Source organism: Biomphalaria glabrata, chromosome 5, assembly GCF_947242115.1.
Source record: "Biomphalaria glabrata chromosome 5, xgBioGlab47.1, whole genome shotgun sequence".
Classification (NCBI taxonomy): Eukaryota; Metazoa; Mollusca; class Gastropoda; family Planorbidae; genus Biomphalaria; species Biomphalaria glabrata.
The window spans coordinates 4,498,234-4,521,264 of NC_074715.1; the positions used below are offsets into that span (position 1 = coordinate 4,498,234).

A 23,031-nucleotide genomic window follows, 5' to 3' on the forward strand; every position below is an offset into this window, starting at 1 on the left:
GTGTTTTTTGTTTGTAATGTTATTACAGCGCCTTGAGCCTACATTTTGTTTGTTAACAGCGCTTTATAAATAAAATTATTATTATTATTATTATATTATTATTATTTAAAAGAAAGAAATCAATGTGGCCACTGTTCCTTTCGGCTGGCACTCTTCGCTGGAACCTTGGTTCCGCACTTACTCCTTGTACCACATTCAGTGTATAGTCCTTTAGTATTGTGTTTGTATATGGCTACGGGCATCGAAACTTTGCATTATCAAATCAAGTGATAAAAAAACCCTTTAATAAAAGTTGAAATCGGCGTTAAACTTGCATTTATCATTCGTTCAAATCTGTTAGACTCTTGGTATATAGACGCGACATAGAGGACGGACTTTGAACGCGGCGTTTAGTGACGTCACGAATTCGTGGATTCTAGATTATTTATATTAATTTTAGTCAGTTGTTAATAAGACTTCAAGGGTATAGATTTGTAGTACGGACAGAGACTCGGCTGTGGCCTCTTCACTATTAAGCTTCATTCAAGTATATAATGGTCTGGACTTAGTTTTTTAACCTTGTTACATGTATATGCGTTGTTCTGTAATGGCTTAAACGCATCTAGTTATGATCTAATACAGCCGTAGATGAAAACCCAGACATCTCCAGAGTAATCTGTCCAAGTCAGACAGCCATCAATAACTACAAGGCAAGGCCAATCACAATAAGATGGACACGTGAGATAGTTTTTCACTACTGAAAGTTTCGTTGGAGACATTTATTTGGCTGGCCACATTCCTGACCATAAACGTAGAGAATTTAAGAATTTGTATCAAACAACTGCGAGTTAAAGAGTGTGACCAGTCGAAAGCTTGCTGTCAGAGTCACTCAATTTTTTAACAGCATTAATTTTATTATTTTTTATTATTTATTTATTTTATTTTAATTGTTTTCCCGTTCTATCCCCAATTTCATCACTCTCCTCACCTTTTCCTCTTGTCATTAGACTAAGTCCACCACCTTGGCGACAACTAGGCCGCGTCTTTTCACTTATCTCCCCTTGACCGGGGGAAAACTAAACACTCAGTCTCGTACTTTGGTCTTAGGCGCCTGATGTCCGGCTTTCAAGTCGTAGCCAACTTTGATGGAACACGCTTCATTATTTGTTCTACCCCACCCACGTCTCTCTTTGATCAAGGAGATTATTCGTGTCACCACGCCTTTTAGCCCTTCCAAGGTGCAACTTTCGTCGGACTTTACCCACGTGAGAGATAAATCTTTAGCCTATCGCATTTCCTGTTTCCACCCACCTCTTACGGACCTTTATAAGGTAGGATAAGGCGGGACATACACGCTCTCACCTCTCTCTCGCTGACCAGTCGAGTCTGGACTATTTCATACATTCTTACTTTTAGAGGAATACCTGGTGTTATGCCGAAAATAATCTTAGTTCCACCTTAATTAGTCTGTGTATATTTCTCACTGGATATAATCATGTGGATTTTATTATTTTATTTATATTTAATTAGTGCCTTGTGTATTTCTCACTGTCATAACTCTTAAGGGTATAATAGGTGGAATTAGCTGATGGGAGTATTCAGGAGATTAAAGTATTTAGTCTTTATTTAGACACCATTTCATACGTGCTGGTACGAACTTTGCTGAATGCAAAAGAAATGAAGCTGCATCGGTCAAGAGAAAGAAAAAGAAAGCTGCCCTGTCAGTGAGCCCTAGGACAGATAAATATAAATGCTCGAACTGTGGCAAACTCTGCCGATCCAGAATTGGCTTGATCAGCCACTCCAGATTCTGCCCCGTCTCAAGACGTAACCAAAGCCAGTGACTCATCTGGGCGCATTCATTGTCTTACAAGATAGAAGGAGCCATATTTCATACTGGGTATGTGGATGGAGTAGCCATGCCTAACATGAAACAAGACATGTTGATAGGGAATTTAGCAGGGATAAAAGAATATAATAAATAGAAATTGAGGACTGGGAAAACAAATATGCAACAACAGGTCAGAAGAACAAGCCAGAAATTAATCAGTATAAAAGTAACATGGTAGTGACCATATATAAAGACAAAAAGAAAGAAGAAACACAAGAAGTTACAATTGAGAATGAAGAAATAAAGGATCAGAAGAAAGAAGATGAGCAAAAAGAAACAGAAGTAGTAATACAAAATGAAACTCAGAATGGACGAGTAGAGGAATTGAAAGAGGAAAGAAAGGTAAAAAAGACAAGAATAGAAGAATTGAGTGGGATAGAAACGTTGGCACAAGAGCAAAGACAATTATTGGGAAAATATATGACAGAATTTCAGATGAAAAGAATAGAAATCACATAGAAAAATGGTTCTTACAAGATGGAATACTTTATAGAAGTACTAACATGAATGGTCAAGAAATAAAACAGTTGGTATTACCACAAAAATATTGGCAAGATGTGATGACCAGTCCGGCCCATTTGGTACCGACCAAGCGGGCATTTGCCCGTTTGCCCATATAGCCAGTCCGCCCCTGGGATAGAAGCAATAAAAGGAGTACTCAACATTGTGGCTGATGTGTTGTCAAGAGTTAGATGTTTAATATTAAAATATATAAAACATTTTGTAATAGATTGGAGATATTTCTTTCTTTCATGCATGTATATATATATATATATATATATATATATATATATATATATATATATATATATATATATATATATATATATATATATATGTATATGTACTAGTTAAGCGCATGAATAAGAAGATTTGTTATTTTGATAAAAAGGGAGATGATCCAGTAAATGTTTGTTTTATAAACCGGGGTAGATAAGTCTTAGTTATTCTTATTGAAGTCAAATATCATTTCCTAAAGTAAGCTCAGTGCAGTGACTTTTAATTAACTTACTTTACCTGAATGGTTCTGAAATTATTGGAGGCAGTACAGTGTTGTTATGAACTTTTGTTATGAAGTGTGTGTTGTAACTGATGAAATTTTATTTGGAAAGTAATATGTGGATTTAATTGACTTTTAGTGAGGAATTATTCTGAAAACTTGGTTGAAAGATCCACAAGTTATATTTTCAAATCATCTCCTCCTGGGCCATGTAAATTGTATAGACTTAGACAGCAGAAAAGTATGGACTGGAAAAAAATTGACTGTAAATTTTTTTTATAAAGGGGTAAGGAAATATAGGTTTAGAATGAGATTAGTTTTATCGGGGATTTCCTTTTAGCGACACGACTTTAAATAGCATTTTATTTGGACGAAAGTGGTTATGGTCTATATTAAGACGTGAAGTCTGTTTGTAATTGTTGAGATCTGGACTGTGCCCCTTCTTTATGTATTTAAGTATTTGTTAAGTTAAACAAGTTTTTATCAAGTTATTTCTATATTCGCTATATGTTGTGCGTGTGATCGAACCGCAAGGCCAGACTGAGCTGTTACTAGTCTAATTTCTACATATACATTTATACTAAAAATAACAACACCACAATACAGTAAAGACAGCCCTTAACGAATTAAAGCAAGAGCTGGAGAAAGCTGTCATCTTCACCATCCACTATACTAGACCTCTGACTGTTGAAGCAGATGCCTCGGATGTTGCAATAACTGCCACCCTCAACCTGGATGGCCGCTCAGTGGCGTTCTTTTCAAGAACATTCTCCAAAATGTAAAGGCGGCACTCAGCAATAGAAAAAGAAGCCTACGCTATTGCAGAATCTTTAAGGAAATGGTACCTCAAATTTGTAGGAAATCGCTTTACCATTGGCACGGATCAACGCTCTGTGGCCTTCATGTACGACAAACAGAGCAAAGGGAATATAAAGAATGAGAAAATTCAAAGGTGGTGACTGGAACTGAACTGTTTCCACTACGATGTCTTGTATATACCAGGCAGACACAATGTAGCAGTTGATACATTTTCTAGAAACGGGTGTGTGTCAGCTAGAAGTCAAAATAAATTGAAACTGCTCCTTGACTCTGTGTCATCTGGGAGTAACAGAACTAAGGCATTTAGTGCGAGCGAATAACTTACCTTTCTCTTATGAATATGTCAGGCTGGTTGTCAAACAGTGCAGAATCTGTGCCGAAGTAAAAGCCAGATATTTCAGTAATTCTAATGGAACTTTTATTAAGGCGATGCAGCCTTTCCAGAGACTAAGTATGGACTTCAAAGGACCGCTCCCTTCTACATCTCGGAACACATACCTGCGAACCATAGTTGACGAATTTTTAGATTCCCGTTTGCATACGCCTGTTCTGATATGTTGGCTTCAACAGTAATCAGATGTCTAGATAATTTATTTGGACTATTCGGAATGCCTGACTATGTACACTCTAATAGAGGTACCTCATTTATGTCAAGAGAAGTGCAGGAATTTTTACACGAGAGAGATGACGACGAGGAGGACGACCCCTTATAATCCCAGAGGAAACTAACAAATAGAAAGGCTAAACGGCTCATTATGAGAAGCTATAACCCTAGCCTTAAAAACTTTAAGACTCCCCGTTAAACCAAGCCTTGTACTTTATTCTTTCTCTGCTCTGTACCGCTACAAATGAGACACCTCATGAGAGAATATTCAAGTGCTATCGCAGGTCCACCTTCAGCAAATCACTCCCGTCATGGTAAACTAAACCTGGAAAGTGTTGTTAAGAAAGGTAATCCCTGCCTCAAAATATGCCGACTGTACCGTTAAAATATTACGACAGCTGTGAACTTAATCACATGCATCCCACAGTATGCCATTGTCAGTTTTCCTGATGGAAGAGAAGAAACAGTGTCACTGCAACATTTGCCCCCGCTCCAAGAAAGGGACAATCAGAGAGGTATAAGCATATGGAACATGAAGACCTTGAGCCGGAGACAAACCCTATCACACAGATGCAGGTGCCTATTGACCATGTGACTATGGAACCAATGGCTGCTCCTAACACACTTGTACAGCAGGGGGGAAATGGAAATCAAGAAGAAGTAAATAAAGAGGCTGAGTCTCCAGTTAGAAAGCCGCCGATTTCACCAGGTCAAAGCAAAGGCAGTATTGGTCCAGGTAGATATAACATAAAACCATGAACAAGCAGACCTAATTGTAAGGTCTAACATGTATTTAATTAATTTTCCTTATCACAAGTTCCAACTCAGAATCTGCAGACTTAATAGTGTTACAAATGAACAGTGACAAGTAGAGGTCAACGTGTGACCCCAGCGAGATGACACAGTAGCCAGTGTTCACTGGAATCTATGCGTATAAACAAAGACAGGATGTGACGTGTCCTCACGTGTTGTTCCAGAGGACGAACTGATCTAAGAAGAGGGCAGTAACTAATGAACAGTGACAGATAGAGGTCAGTACGTGTGACCCCGGCTTGATGACACTGCAGCAGGTGTGCTCTGGAATCTACATGTATAAACAAAGACAGGATGTGATGTTTATTCACGTGTTGTTCCAGAAGATACTAGCAGTGTTTGTGCAACTTTGGAGGAGCGATTAGGGACTCTATATAAGCCAGAGAGTTAACGTGAAAGTCAGTCATAAGTGAGCCGTTACAGTCGATACAGACGATGTAAGACGTGTGTGACTCTAGTGGAAGAGAAATGTGTACGACTCGATGCAAGTTAACTAGGGTAGAGTTAACTGGAGTGGACTACTGTCGTTAAAGTCTATACAGCGAACTACAGTGGACTTGAGCCGTTACAGTCGATACAGTCAATGTAAGACGTGTGCGGCTCTGATTCGGTAGACTTAAGTACGACTTGGTTCAGCTTTGGGAGACCTGGAGCGACACTGGGAAGTGTGTCGTTGGTCTGTTCTGTGGAATACGGCTCGATGCAAGTTGAGAAGAGATGAATTGCAACGAAGTGAAGAGATGAATTGCAACGAAGTATAGCTAACTGTAAACTGACAGATATTGTACAGTCTTCTACGCTACATGTTACAGTGACGAAATGTTAGAGTTAATAGTCAATAAAGCTTTATGAAAATGAAAGTTGAGTCGTCAAGTTCTTTGCAGTGTTTTTATTTGTGTGCCTACTAATACATTTAGCCAGAAGATTCAGAAATACGTAACAATATGACACACTTAAAGCTGATCATTTTATAGTGTATAGCTTTCTAATTAGACTTTTATATTGTATTACTTATTACATTATTATTCAAGACTACTTTCTCTACTGGTCCTATCTAATGTTTATATGCGTAATATGACACTTAGGGACTGATAATTTAAAAGTGTATAACGTGCTTTTCAATAGAGTAACTCTGTAAGTACTATGTATGGATAATATCACGGTGAAATAAGATCTTGTAGGAGGCTCTTTAATAATCTTTGATGATGAAGAGCTTGATTATCGACGTCTCTCGTTAGTTGATCTTCGCTGAATTGTCAGGGGTGCTAAGATCTTATAATCGTGATACCGATGATTCTATTGATGTATATTTCTCTAGATCTAATATTATCTTGTAGATTGAATATGTGAAGATCCTTTAATTCAGGACTTGAAATCACAGACGTATAATACAGTAATTACAATGGTGAATTGTATCAAATATGAATTATTTATATGGACTACTAGATTCTAACTTAGAAGTAATTTAAATCTTCTCTATGACAATCTCAAATCGACTGGCGTACCCAACGTATCTCTTTCTGACTTCCGGTGGCTAAACTAATCAAAGCATAGTTTCCTGTCATGTGACAAGCGTTTCACTTATAAGATTGGCAGGTGTCACCTACTTTATTGGAATTACCCAATTAGACTTATAACCTCGAACTAAGTTTATTTAAATAATTAAATATATTTTTTAAAATTAATAAAATATTAACATTGATACGTGACAGATACTAAGGCCTCGTATATCGTTTTCCATTCATTATTATTTACATGTTTATGTTCCTATAACTTTAAGGCGGGGTGATTATAGTATAACTAAGTTGTTTAGTTTCTTCGTGTGTCCAGCGATTCAAAAGGTCATGTCCTGTGTGTATGTGTGTGTTTATAGATACCACTGTACATCTTGATAATAGAAATCTATAAGTGGAGTTTTCTATCACATTGAAAATGAGAAGGAGTCTTTGGTTTATTTTCTTCCTTGTCTTTTGTTACACATCAGATAGACATTATGTTTCAATGAGTAAACTTGCGTAAATGTATAAGTAATTCTATTTGGGTATTATCCTAATCATGCATATTATGTATATACTATGTTGTCTGTTTATCATGAGAAATAAATATGTTTTAGTGCAAGGTATGGTATTTTTTAAAAACATTTCATAGTATTTAAATTATTAAAACTTGTTATATAGTAATAAAATGTGGAATTTGTATGCTTCATTTAAAAGGACCTTTTTGGTTTGATAGTAGTCTGTTGTGTAATAACTAGATGTACCGGTGGTCCCTGATTCGAATTCTGGTAAAGACTGGGAATTTAATATTTTAATTTCGGGATCTTTGGGGCGCCTCTGAGTCAAACGGACTACAATGAATTTTGTTTCTCCCCAACGAATCTCGACATTGGCACTTCCAGAGAATGAATATTAGTTAGTTTTTAACATAATGATAATAACTTAATAATAATAACTAGTCGACCGGTGGCGTAGCATACACCGCTACTTTGCAGGGACGGCCTAAGGCCACTGCAACCTATGCGACCACAGTGGGCCCCGCACTTTCATAAGACCCGCACTTTCATAGGAACCGCGCTAATTCAAGGTGTATGAATTATTAAATTAAACCATTTTATAACTTAAATCAGATTTCGCGCGCTCTCCTGTCGATTTACCAGGAGCTCCAGGAAATCTCCCGAAATTACAAAATATAAAAAAAAAATATAAAAATATACGGAAATATATAGAAAAAAAAACTCATTTTGGGGTGTCTTTCAATATGGAAAACGCCAATCCTACGTGCGATAAATAAAAACGGCATTATCCATTAGCCGTAAATGTGTAATCAGGTGAAAGAAGCTTCTCGCGCCTCAAACTAATGAAGAATTACTTGATAGTCCAGCGCACAGCCATCCATAGCGACGTGTGAATACCCACGTGTTCTGCCCCTCCCACCCCTCCCACCCCTCTTGCTTTTTCGTGTGCTGACTATCCGCAGAAACTCGTCCAAACTCTTGAGGGAAGAAGAGAATAGTATATATAGATAGTGTTATAAGTGTGATAGAAATAACCAAGTGTGTGTAATCACTCAACACAGATCCCATAGGCAGGCGCTAGGGCAGCGGTCGCCCTAACGAGTATGACGCTTCTGGAAAATACGGTAATCATAACACTACTCGTGCAATTAATGCTCATGATACTACAGAAAGACCTGGCAACGTTCAATCAAATTCACAAAGGCCTTCAGGTACTCTGTGAAAAGAGCGAAGTTGTCAAACTAAACAAGATTCACGAGTCAGTTTTGTAAATCATTTGTACAGTAATTGTTTCGTGCAATGTTAGACAGTTTAGTTTCGAGGAGTTTCGAGGAGTTTAATTTAGAGATGCACTGTAGTAGGCAGACTTTAAACGCAACATTTTTAGTAACGACAGTAGCATGTGGGTTAGAGATTATTGATGTAGTCTTTAAGGACAATTACTGCTAGGCTCTTGAAGGGATAACATCGCTTTTAGTGACTGACTCAATTGTGGCCCATTCTGTGTTACAGTTCGTTATTTTACTTCATCAAGAGTAAACTTAGTTATTTGACATTGACCCTTTTCTTCTTTGCTTGTAACGGTGTTATGTCTTAGCTATAGAACTTGCATATATAATACACTCTACAAGATACCCAAGCATCGAGGATTGTTACAAATGTACAACGTATACATACATCCGTTTCAGTTACCAATTGTACAGGATAGAAAAAAGTTACGTTCCTCTTTAAGACCTTTTCATGTATGGGGCAGATGATATGGAGGTCACCTGTTCCTAAAGCCCACGCTTAATTGTACAGGATATAATGTTAACTTATTCGACTTACTAAAGAATAAATTTTAGTATCAGTCATTTTACACAATACGAATTAAATATTCTTACTAATCCTTTTTAAAAGTATTGGTAAAATGTCCATGCATTTCATTATATTTTTATTACAGGTTGTGACTCTGGTTGGTTTGGAGATAAATGTCAATATAAATGTCATTGCGCGAGTACGTGTGAAGCTTCAGGAGACTGTATTGATAACAAATGTAGTCCTGGATGGTTTGGTTACAAGTGTCAATATCGTAAGTGACTCATCTTGATTTCATCACCATAGTTAGAGAAAGTAATAATAACAAGGTTTGAAAGACAGTTTGTGTAAAACACAAACTCAATATCGGCCCCAGAAGTGGTCCACCTAGACCAGTTTTAGATCTAAATCTAGATTCAAGATCTAAGTCTAAGCCTAGATCTAGATATAGAATCTTGATATAGAATATACTATATCTAGACTAGATCCGTACTATAGATTTAAGTAGATCTGGCCTCTATTTATTGTAATTTAGATTGTTGTCAAGTGTATAGCCTAATGAGGATGTGTAAAAACTGTGCGGTATAAAGTAGTTTATATGTTGTTTTTTTTACACTTACATTTGAAACGAAGTTCGTATTAAAATTCTTTTTAAAAAGATTCCATGAATTAATTAATGGAAAATCTATTTTATAATGATTCATTAATACTTTTTCAATCGTAACCTTAGATGCATTTTTTGTGTACAAATGCGCGAATCTATGAATGAAATTTATTAATGAAGAAGCTTGTTAACTTTTTAATAAGACTCACTTCCACTGAAGTTTTTCATTGAAAAGAGGTGTTATTTTTTTTTTTTTTGAAAAATCTCCTTGCATTTATAATTTTAAAAATTAGATGGTTCACTTTCAGAAAAAAAAAAATTAGCCGTAGCATCAGTGTCACAAACCGCTGTGAGCCCACACCCGTTTGTGTGTGTATAGCAGAACACCTGGTCAGAGCCAAGGCTTTGTATCTCCAATGATGCATGTAGACGTAACCACTGAGGTTATGCGTCACTGATGATGCAAGGGGACGTAACCACTGTGTTGCGGGGTAGTCCACGTGGGAGGGATTTTGCTCTGGAAACGAACGGACAGTGAGCGTGTGTTTTGTAGAGCGGACGGTCGCATTTCCCGCTCCTGCTTGTCTTCCTAAAATTGTACGAGAAACTTATAGTAAAATCTAACGTTCATAGTCATTAGAGATTTGAGTTAAGTCACCAGTTGTTGATGTACCTGCATGTAAACGTTTTATTTGGAAGATTCTATATTGGATGTAAATAAAGTTATACGCCTACGTTTTTCTAACTATATTCCGGTGTTCAGTTTTTATATGTTAATTATATAGACAAACACCAAATCGCGACAGGGCTAAAGCCACCAAAGTTCCAGCGTCAACAGTCGGGCCTCCAGAATCACCCTAGACCACGACCAGTTAAAGCAGGCGCCAGCACACTACTAGTGTCTTGTGACAATCAGAACTTTGAATGATCTAAAATATCATGATGTCCGATGTTCATTTTCTCTTTTAGTTTCTGAGATCTAAACGGTACGGACGGACGGACAGACGGACAGACAGGCCACACAAATAGCGTCTTTTCCCCTTTTGGGGTCTGCTAAAAACAAAAATTTCTTAGTTGGAATTTATAAAAATCCTAGTCCACCTAGCTCTAATAGGTACCTGACATTATATGAGGAATTATAAAGGCGGTTGATCGTTGTGCTGGGCTCGTGACAACCTTGTTAATCGTAGGCCACAAAAACAGATGATCTTTAAATTACCTAACCTATAGATCGCAAAGTCTAAAAGGGGAACCTAATTACTAAGAGAGAGAGAGAGAAAGTGAGAGAAAGAGAAGGAGATAACGATTGGGAGGGAGAGATAGTGGGTGATGAGAGAGAGAGAATGAGAACAAAGTGTTTTAGATCAATGTACGCGATGCTGGATTAAAAGTAGCACAAATGTGGACCATTTCATTGGACATGCAGAAAAAGGAGAGGAAGCTACTTACACAATAAATCAACGGGTGTAGCCGGTGGTTAATGCTCATTTTGATATTGACATTTACTATAAACTGCTAAAAACAAGCACTTTTTTATACACATGCTAATTGAAAAGTATCCTATTTATACCCTAAATTTGTATTGCGATTGAAGGTGATTTGATGGACTTGTCGAAGCTTGAGTCCGATAAGATAATATCTGACCACAACGATGAAACATGTCAACTGTTAGATAACGATTATATCATAATAACTTGGGATGAACCAAAAGTCTTCACTTGGCTCAGAATCGTAGTCAATAATAAAATTACCGGTAAGTTGTTTTTTTTTACAAATAATTATCATATAAATTGGAATATTTTTCACACTTGTATAGAATTTAAAAAAATATAATCAAAGAAAACTCTTCAAGAAACAAGAAAAAATACTTTTATTTACAAAGTTATTTTATCCTTTTGGGGGTAGTGGTGGCTGAGTGATTAAGCATACGGCTTACGAACCTAGGGTCATGTTGTTTTTTTAGGGTGCCCATGAGTTCGCCCAACTCTAATTATTACTTGACTTTAGTTGGAGAAAGTAATGGCGATATTGTAATTAAATTTGTAATTGATCAACTTTTCTATATTAAGAATAATCAATAAAAACGATTAGAAATATTTTCACCAATTGTTGTTTAAGGTTATTTCAAGCTTTTAACATGCTCAAAGCGGTATGTTTCAACTAAGTGTCTGGATAACTTGAAAAGAGGTTGGGGGGGGGGGGACAACAGAACAAATAAGAGAATACCTGCGTGAATGGTACTGTAATATCTTTTAAAAACAATTAAAAAAAAAACTACTTCAATTTGAACTTGAGAGCTCAAGCCTCCTCGGACATTATGCCCACCATTAAGCAGACAAAGTGCTTATGAAAATCGAAGTTTTTATAATAAGTTTTAACGTTTTAGTTACGATCTAATTCACTACACAACAAAGGGGACTAACTAAAATAATGCCACCTCATTAGTTATTTAAAAAAAAACAAATAGGGATTATCTCCCTTGTTCGAAACTAAAAATAATTTATTAAATAATTAGTATTTTTAAATGGCATTCTTGTTTTGTTTGGTCCATGAAATATTGGGTTAAGTTTGAGTTTGATCCAAAGATGTGTAATAGAAAATGTGTTCAAACTATTTACTTGACATTTAATGTAAATTAATATGAGCTTTGAAATATTTTATTTACTTCTAATATTATATCACTAATACAAAATACTTTAACAGCTATCACTATGCATGCTCTCTGCAAACTGCACCACACACACTACAAATTCAAAGAACTTGACAACTTAGGGCGTCACAGTTAACCTAACAGTTTAATGTTCGATAAATCACAGCCAATACTGTATGTTGGCAACTGCTTCACCGTTAACCACCGTATCGCCGTATCAACTCTTGCACCGCTGTATCAAACTCTGTACCGGCCACTCTGCCTTGCTTGCACTGGCTTTAGCTGTTCAGGAATGACTTCACACACAAGAATTGTGGTGCTGGACTTGTGCTCGCAAGGTTTTCTAACTCTACTCCGAACCGAACCTTCAAATTGCGCCGTACAGAACCACAATGCTGAACCGGAATGACATAACCTTCTTGAAATTGACACCGCCGCTCTTTATATAGGGTCCTCAACGGCCTTCTTGAAACCGACGGAACGTCGATCGACCATCTTGGTTGATCACATGACTACATCTGACGTGAATGGCCTGAGTACTTCTTACAACACAGATCCTTCCGGAAACGTCGTGGTGTCTTAACTGGTCGCGGTTGACCGTCGCCACTCGTCAACAATACAATTATAACAATAAAATCAACTTTTTTTTGTTTCAGTACCCCTTACAGATCTAAAGATTTGGTACAAAAAATATACAAAAATAGAAGGTCAGTTCTTACCCTGTCAGAATCAACGCTTCTATTTAATCAATTCTCGAACAATTGACGCTTGGTGTGACTTCAATGAAACATTCCAGGTGCTCAAACTAACAGGAAAAGTCAATTTCTCAATATGCACGTTAAATGTCAATGGAGGTAAATTCTTTAAATTGAAATAGTTTTATCTATAGATTTTATTAACAGAAGCTGAGAATGTAAATGGTGGCTGACTATGCAGCATTTTCTAAAAGTGTCATCGATGGACAATCAGTGTTTATAGTAACAAATTTCGATATTTCGATAATTGTTTAATTAATAGCAGTTCAAAATTTACAGAAATAAAGGCACAGCGTAACATTAGCTTATAAAATATTGTAAGTGATTTGGCTTTAGCTAAATTTTACATTGGTTCTTCCTAAAATGTATCTCTATATAGTTCTGTGAACCTTATAGAATGAAATAAAAAAATGCTTATCAAGCATTGTTATTGACATTTATTTTAAGGATTATCATCAGTTGGATTTAGTAATGACTTAAGCTAAAATATTTAATGTGACAAGTTGTTATAAAAATGACTTATTGATCTTTCATAATGTCAGCCTCATGTGGACTTATAATTCTCTGATCGAGGATCTTTCCATGTGATTGATAGTAGAATCCTCACTAAATATGGCAGCTACCTAATAAATCAAATAAAAGGGGCTGAACAAAATTAGCAACAACTTTTAAAAATGAAAAGGATACAGAAAAAGATGACCTTTACATCATCTGCCCCATAGATCACATGGTCTGAAAGGGGAACTTTACAAAATGAATAGGCAGATGGAGCTCATTTGTCATTGTCAGACACTTAGTATTATTAGTTTATTTAGATGCACCATAATTGACGGATTTTGAACGCAACTAGTGACGCTATGACTTAGTTGGGTTAGAGTTAGAGGTTACTTAGAGACAAAAAATCAGTTGATGATAGGATTTCATAAGGGTAGGACGTATTTTATAGACAGATACACACTAGCGGATCCAACTTTGGAGTGGGGGGGGGCGATTTTTTTCCAAACCCTAACCCTAACGCCCAGTAAACCCTAACCCTATGCATAAACGTGCGTACAGCGCGCGCGCGCACATATATATATATATATATATATATATATATATATATATATATATATATATATATATATATATATATATATATATATATATATATATATATATATATCATTTCTCAACCTTCGGCGAAAACAAAACAACTGGGGCAGAGCTATAAGGCCCCGACGACAAAAGTGTTTTCTTACTTTTTTCACTGTAGAAACGTATTCTCCTGACAAGTACACCTCATTATTCATCAATGGAATTCGGGGCGAAGCCCCGACGCCAAAAGCGTTTTCTTGCATTCTTCACTGCAGAAACGCATTCTCCTGACATCTACAGCTCATTATTCATCAATGGAGTTCGGGGCGAAGCCCCTACGCCAAAAGCGTTTTCTTGCATTCTTCACTGCAGAAACGCATTCTCCTGACATCTACAGCTCATTATTCATCAATGGATTTCGGGGCGAAGCCCCTACGCCAAAAGCATTTTCTTGCATTCTTCACTGCAGAAACGTATTCTCCTGACCTAAAGCTATTCATACTATTAAAAAAGGACCTTTCGAATAATGTTGTACTTGAAAAATATTCTAATATAAATTTATAGGCCCATAATACATTGCAAATAAAACTGATTTGTTTCTTGAAAAGATAGGATACCCCACATATTTAGCTTTTTGCTTTGAGGATCGCCGCCGAAAAAAAAATTATTCGATAAATAGTATTTAAGAAGATTGAAGTATAAATTGTGAGTTATAGTCCCAAATTTATTTAACTAGAAAAATATCAGATTGAGTAAAGGTTTAGAAAAGGCGACTATGAAAACATTATTTGAGTTTAGAACTCATCTCAATCATGACTTTTATACTGAAAAATTTCGTTTGAATTATACTTTTCCAATGGAAAGTCTTTCTTAAAATAATTATGATAAATTCATGTGAAATTATATAAATAAACTCTGTCTGGAAATGGGAGGGGCTGTAGAGTGAAAACGATTAATCTTCGCTTCTTTAATAATTTCTGCTAAATATTGCATTTGGCATTAAAGAATAGGGGTGGGGCGACTCGATATAAGAATTTAATTTATAGTGTATATAAACTATATTAGTTACAGATTTTTTAAAATTTTGTAATTTCTTAACTATAATACAAAAAGAAAAAGTATTGATTTTTCCGATGGGGGTAATGTGATTGCATGTATCACCCCTCCCAACTGGTACAACCCTTTTTCATTTAAATTTACTAATGATACAATTTGAAATTAGAGTATGGTACGATATAATATACAATAGGTCACATATCAATACGTAGTTTATATTATATAGATATTCAACTAATTTTGCTCACAAACTATGATTCTACACAAAAATAGGACCGCCCCCCCCCCAGCACTCAGAGGGCTAGAGTGGGGAGGGCAGTACGTGCAATCGCCCCCCCCCCCTCACCCCACCGAATCGGCCAAGATACCAGAAAGGGAGCGACATAATATAAAATGTATATATTAATTCAACTAATTTTGTTCACAAACTATGATTTCTCCATAAAAACGGACCCCCCCCCACTCAAAGGTTTAGGTGGGAAGGGCAGTAGAGGTATTCGCCCCCCCGCCCACACCAATCGGCAAACAGGGAACGACATAAAGATCGGTTAAAATATCAATAACAAGTTTTAATAATATAGATATTTAATTGATTTTGTTAGCAAGCTGTGATTTCTACAAACAAATCGGACCGCCCCCCCCCCCACTCGAAAGTGTTGGGGGGGGGGGGCGGGATTGATACCATCGCCCACTCCCGACCCCACCAAATCGGCCAACATACTAGAGGGGGGGCGAAATAATCTAAAAATAGGTTGAAATATAAATAATTTGTATATATTTTTAACATAAGTAATAAATTCGTATACAAATTGTGTGAATCCTATACTAAAGTTCGTCCGCCTCCCCTCCCCCGGGGGGGGGGGGGTCGGCCGAGTGGGGGGGGGGCGATCGCCCCTACCGCCCCCCCCCCTGGATCCGCCAGTGCAGATGCATCGACTGTGGCCCTTATGCTGGATTAAGTCTATTGTCTGAATTGTTCAAAGTTTTAGACTTTGCTTCTTCACTTTTTACTTTTGTGTGTGTGTGTGTCCACGTCTTAATGGTTAGTCACAGTGAATACACCCGCACAGGAAAACCCAGACATCTCCAGGGTAATTCTGTTGAAGTCAGACAGGCAACACTAACTACACGCTAGTTAGGCATCCATCACACCATATAAGAACGCTCATCTTTGGAAGAAAACCCCAAGAAAAATTGGTTTTGGAGATGGGTCAAACACAAATAAATGCTATTGCAAAGATGAAACTATTGAAAACAATGCCGGATCAGTCAACGCAACGTATTTTCCTCCTGCTCAGGGTTCAAAGGGTTTTAGAAGCGGAAATGATACTACTTAGAAACACCTTCAAAATAATAGAATTACTGAAGAAAAGCATAGTTATTAAGTAACAAACTAAACTTCAATAATATCAACGGAACAAACAAAATATGGAATAAAAAATATGGCCAAAAGAATGGACCCCATTTTTTATTACTCAACTACCCAAGAAAGAAAACTTAAGACAACGCCAAAGCTATAGAACGACAAGTCTGGTCAGTAATCTGAGCAAGATAATGCCAAGAATATATCTTAATAGACTCAAAAAATAGGCAAAAATGTTCTTTTCCGAAGAGCATGCAGAATTCAGAGCAAGCACTGTTAAAGAAATATTTAACATCTGACTGTTAAATCAAAATATACCTTCAACACAAAAAGAAATAGGCACAAAACTTCAAAGAATCTAAAAAAACTTTTGACAGGGTTTTGCATGAAGACATGTGGCAATTGATGAAGAAATAGAACATAGATGTCATGATCATTCGTATTTGAATGCTAGATGTAAAGATGTTTTGACGTTACGATAAGATTGTGTTGATTAGGCCATGCGTTTCTAGAGTTATACTTTAGTGTAGATTTCTATTTTAAATAAATACTGAACACTCAAATAATATCGTTGTTCTGGTGATTCAAATGTAAACTGTTAATTCAAACAATGAGGAGAATTCGGTAGTGTACATAAAGCTTTAATTCTGAAACTAGGAATTACTTTAATCAAAAATATTATTTATATATAAAATACAATTAAACAAGTTAAGTATTTTCATTCAAGCTCATTACTGCAACTGACTTTCCCGTCGTTTCAAAAAACGTTATTCATCAACATCTCTCTGGCTTTGCAAACAAACAAAATCCTTTAGTCTCGCTAAAGCCCTGCTTCTTTTATGGTCATGGAATTACCTATGTTCGAAGAAAGCATGCTTGTTGCAGAAAACCCGTCGTCTAGACATTGTTTTGGAGATGGTTGCAAAAAAACAAAAACTAAACTTAATGCAACAGCTGCTTTATGCTACGTGACAATAGTTTTAAAAAAAATTGATTTTATTAAAGCCCTATACTGAAATGCGAACAGCTCACTACTTCTGAACAATCCAATTGAAATATGTTGTAGAACATCCACAGAAATGTGGCAAGAAAGTATTTTCCAGCTCTGTGTATACTATGATTTAAACTCTAGAAACATTTACTCCTGGCTTGGCAATAAACGGTCGTCCTATTTTAAATCTCAGGTTTATGGATGATATTGATTTTTTTTAAGAAAATGTAGACCATGTATGATTCTACTTCGAAACAAGATAAAAGAAGAAGTTGATTTATTTAAATACATAAGATCTAACATCTAACAAATAATGTGGATCAATAAAAACATTTTTTTAAAAATCATTCTTTTATACAGGTGAAATTCGGGTGATTTTTATTTATTTTAGTGCACACCAATTGTGGGACGGACACATAATATACACTCCGCCATTATGTATGTGGCATTTCTGCCAAGTCTTATTCAGATTTATGAAACGGTTAAGATTTACATTGTGGACAAAAAAACATTAAATAAATAAATAAATAAAAAATATATATATATATATATATATATATATATATATATATATATATATATATATATATATATATAGCTACATAGATCGCAAAGTCTGATAAATAACTTTTATTTAGGTCGCAATGTGGCTTTAAAACAGAGCACAGCGCAGTCGAGTACCTATATGAGTCCAAAGTACAAAAAAGACGTCTCACAAAGTTCGAACGCAGTAGACGGGAAATTAGATGTAAAGTATTTTACATTCAAAGAAGGGAGTTGTGCACGAACTGCTTTGGGCGATAAAAACTCATTTTGGAGTGTACAGTTTCTTCCTCATCTAATCACAGAATATGTTTTATATGGCAGAAGAGGTAAGATATTTGTTTAAAAAAAAATTAAAGCAATGAGTATCATTTAATAAATAAATAAGATACATGACTAACAAAATTACAAAGAGAGTTTGTGTTATCACACAAACTCAGAGGCGCCTTCATCGGAGTAGGATCCCTGTCGGATCCGCCAATTCACAAGGAATAGTCAAGACGTGATTAAATTTTGATGGTCAAAAGTAATAATGTTTCAAAGATTCATTTGCCGTTGTAAAAAATGTTGTTTTTTGTATTTTTTACATGTTTCGGATGTTCTTCTAAGTTGAAAATAATTAACTTCTCGCTGGACGACGGAGGATGGCAGCGAGCAGTGTATGAAACCTGCCTGGTCGTGATGTCAATTACGGGAGGTTTGGACTAGGAAGTAAACTATCTTCAACTCTGAAGTAACATTCGAAACATGTAAAACAAACAAACAAACAACCCGGGACCGTCGAGATAATCAGTTCAGCACGCTAACCGCACGACCAGGCATTGCTCTTAACTTAATAAGAAACTGGTTACAAACTAATAGCCTGACGATTTTAGATAATCTTTCAGCGTTGATTTGTAGATCTACATAGATCTACTTAAACGAAACTTCTGATTTAGCACTCTTAAGATATATATATATATATATATATATATATCATGGGCGTAGCCAGGGGGGTGTTCTTGGGGTTCAAACACCCCCCCCCCCGAAATGAAATCCCCCCCCGCAGGGGGGGGGGGATGGAATTAAGTGACTGATTTTTGCTTTCATTTTGTTTATTTTAGGTGAGATTTTAATACTAAATCATCACTTACCACAGCACAGCCGAGGCAGTTTTGAGTTAAAAACCTTCTACCATGGGGTTTTGAGTTTAAATCCCCCTACCAGGGGGTTTTGAGATTTTAAATACCACTATCAGGGGGTTTTGAGATACAAATCCGTCTACCAGGGGGCTTTGAGTTTAAAACCCCCTACAGGGGGTTTTGAATTTTAAACCCCCTACCAGAGGTTTTTGCAGTTAAATCCCAGTCTTCTATAAAACAAAACAAAAAAATGCAAACAACAATCCCGAAATTCCAACAGCACAGTTGAGGAAGATTTTGATTTAAAAAACCCATCCAAAATTTACGATAACCCCATCTTGAATATAAAAAAAGCAAATGACACACTCAAAATTCTATGAGCGTAGCCAAAGGGGTTTTGAGTTTAACCCCCCTTCCCCTTCCAGTTGGGGTTTGAAGCTAAAAAGTACCTCTTCGATATAAAAAAAAAGCAAATTACACCCTAAAAGTTCTATGAGCGTAGCCAAAGGGGTTTTGAGTTTAACCCCCCTCCCCCTTCCAGTTGCGGTTTGAAGCTAAAAAGTACCTCTTCAATATAAAAAAAAAAGCAAATTACACACTATAAAATCTATGAGCGTAGCCAAAGGGGTTTAGAGTTTAAATCCCCCTCCTCCAGATGGCTTTTTCTTTAAAGTTTAAAACCCCTCCAGATGGTTTTGAGTTTAAAATTCCCCTACAGAGCGTTTAGAGTTGAAAACCTCTCTCTTCAATATTATTTTAAAGCAAACTACAGTCACCAAATTCTATGATCGTAGCTAAATGGGGTTTTGAATTAAAAACAAAAACCCAGAGATTTTTTAGTTTAAAACCCCTCAACAGATGATTTGACGAAAAAACTTTCCTTTTCGATATAAAATCTAAAGCGAAATACAGGCGTAGTCAAGAAAGGTTACAAATTTCTACCAGTGGCTTGGGCTCCATTAATTAAGTGTGAATAGTCTTCTGCCGAAATTGAAAATCATTAAATGTGTCTCGACAAGATGGCTAAGACAGATTTTAGGAGTCAGTCATAGAGATCGGGTCTAAATCAAAGAAATCATATGCCGAACTGGGAGTCGAATCCTTAGTAAGGTTGTGACAGAGCGTCGCATGAGGTTTTGCGGGACATGTTTTCCGACAAAATGAATTACGCAAAATAAGAGTTGCGGAAACAGCTTGCCGGAAAATGCGCCCAACGGCGCGAGAGGGTCTAAGTCAGTAAGAATAGCACATTAGGTTTTTGAAATAAAACTTTTTAATAGCAAGATAATGCACTGTTGATACCTCAGAATATGCATTTTGTTGGCTTTCAATACCAGAAATAGTGCTCGGCGGCGGGGCTTCGCCCCGCGCTGGGGGAGCGCTGCGAACTTTCCCAGAGCCCCTTGCTAGCAAGGGCGGGGAGTCTACAATAAACAATAAACGTCTTCCGAAAAGGTCAGAATGTAATAAAGATTAATTATGTACACACACACATATATATATATATATATAATTTTTTTCCGCGGGGGGGGGGGGGGGTAGTTAGGAGGGGGGATCCCCCCCAAAAAAAAACCTCCCCGAAAAAAAATCCTGGCTACGCCCATGATATATATATCCTAGATCTAAAATCTAAATTTTGAGTAATTTGGATGTAATTAAGATTAGATTTACGTACAATAAAAAAGCCTAGATAATCTATCAATAGACTGAATGCAACATTAAATTTAAAAATAGTAGATTAGTTTTAGTATATTATAAAATTGCAAAATAGATCTAGACATATGGAAATCAAAATCTACACTTTAAGTCTAGATATAGACCTAAAAATTGAAATTCTAGATCTTGATCTAGTCCATATAATTCTTAAATAGACCTCGAAATTCTAGATCTAGTAACTACAATGATTTTAATTAGAATATAAATCTAGAGTTATTGTAAAAAAAAATCTAGGTTTAGTAGAAAAAATTTAGAATAGAAAAAATTCTTAAGCCTTCGTCACACACCCTAGTTAGACTAAATTGTGTTTTTTTTTCTATACGAGAACAGTGGTGAGCTTTAAAAAACATTAGTGCACAGAGTTCTTATGAACACTTTATTTAAAGAATTCATTCCATATGACGTCAAAGGAAAAAAAAATCCTTTACGTCACGCGGCCTAGTTAGACTAAAAATGTCTTTAACACTACGACAACGTTGGTGAGCTTCAATAAACGTTAGTGCACCTAGTTCTGATAACACTTTATTTAAAGAATTCATTCCATTTGACGTAAAAGAAAAAAAAATCATGACGTCACAAGGCCTATTATATAGTTAAACTAAAATTGTCTTTATTAACACGAGAGAGAGAGATAGAGAGAGCTAACGAGGGTACATAGAGATGGAGGAAACTATATATATATTGTGCATTTTGTCTGTCAGTTTGTCTGTCCGTCATGTTTATATAAAAAAAGAAGACTAAAAGCTATTGAAATCTGGTTAACCTTTAATTTTCCTTCCAAAACGAAAAAATAGTTTTAAGTATCTATATATATATATATATTTAGAGAGAGAGAGAGAGAGAGAGAGAAATAGAGGAATTTCAGATAAATCAAATACCGTTAATTAAGTTTTGGTATGATCTGGTATACAAATTATATCTACCACAGCCTTGTGGAGAGATTCTCATACTTTGGTGTTCGGAAGTTGTTTTCCTTAAAAATCCGGAACATAATATTAAGATAAAATTAGATTTTGTAACATTTAAGCAAGAAAATTAATTGTACTATAAGATAAAAGTGCGATTTGAAATAGAAAGTGTTAACATTTTTTCACAAAAATCCGGAACAACCAATTTTTTTAAATGAGGAGAAGATTATTTGTTTTATTTGTTAGAAGATGGATTTCAAACAATTATTTGGCGTTAGTGGATTTTTCTAATAAAATTCGGAACAATTTTGGCGACGTTTTTGTAAAATTATTAATGTTATGTAGGTCGATTTCTTTTTCAAAACTAAATCCTGAACATTCTTTACCGATTAATAAACTTACGATGGCCACTAAAAGTGATTTTCAATAATCGTTTCCAGTAAATTACTTTCTTATTTAAAATCCTGAACAACCAGTTATCGATACTTTAATAAAAAGTCATTTGACCAACATTTGTTTTAAGTTGAAAATACAGAACGATTTTATATCGATAATCAAACTATAATAACGTATTGCCAAAGAATATAAGTGTAATGTAAGTCAATGATGTGATTTCAAACAATCATTTCACATAATTTATTTTATATATAACAATTTCAGGAACAACTTTATAATTAATGAAATAAAAACCCGTATGGAGATTTCCATTTAGCATTTATATTACTATTTACATCCAAAAACCGGGACAACATATGATTGATCAAGTGTTTTGCAACTATTAAGCATGGAAATTAAGTATAATATAAATTAAAAGAGCAAACAGCATTCGTTGACATTGATTGGTTTTCACACAACCATCCGGAACAATCTATTATAGATAGTTAAAACTATAAAGACATTAAAGGTTAAATCAGATTTTCAATTGCTTTTAGTGTTGTTGTTTTTTTAAATCTAAACGTGATGGACAGACCGACCAACAGACAAAATGCACAAAAATATGAGGCTTTTATCCTGATAGAGCACTAAACAAAAAATAAATAAAAATACTTATTTAGAAATGTTTAAGAAATTAGTTTAGCACCGTGACTTGTTGCGAATTTACGCTACTGTACGAAAGTCGCTTTATAAAAAGGTTTAAATCTTTACTAGATCTTACTGATCTAAATAAAATAGAGTTCTTTTTAATGTGTCAGTTTATATCTAGATCTATATATATAGATCAATATGAAGTCTTGAAATAGATTGGGAATTAATTGATTAGTTTTTATTCATCTAGGCCAGGGGTGGGCCAATAACATGCGGCCCGCCGAAGTGTTTTATGCGCCCGCCG

General features: G+C 35.7%; 1 protein-coding gene across 1 annotated transcript in view; it reads left to right on the plus strand.

Annotated features, from left to right (window-relative positions):
* Positions 1 to 11,100: 11,100 nt before the first annotated feature.
* LOC106061334 (uncharacterized) overlaps positions 11,101 to 23,031 on the plus strand; it is a 32,758-nt gene continuing 20,827 nt past the window's right edge. Inside the window, exons 1-3 of the mRNA XM_056028642.1 lie at positions 11,101 to 11,274; positions 12,828 to 13,025; positions 18,052 to 18,285. Coding sequence (XP_055884617.1) covers positions 11,124 to 11,274; positions 12,828 to 13,025; positions 18,052 to 18,285 — 583 coding nt within the window. The 5' untranslated portion in view covers positions 11,101 to 11,123. The remainder of the gene's footprint in view (positions 11,275 to 12,827; positions 13,026 to 18,051; positions 18,286 to 23,031) is intronic.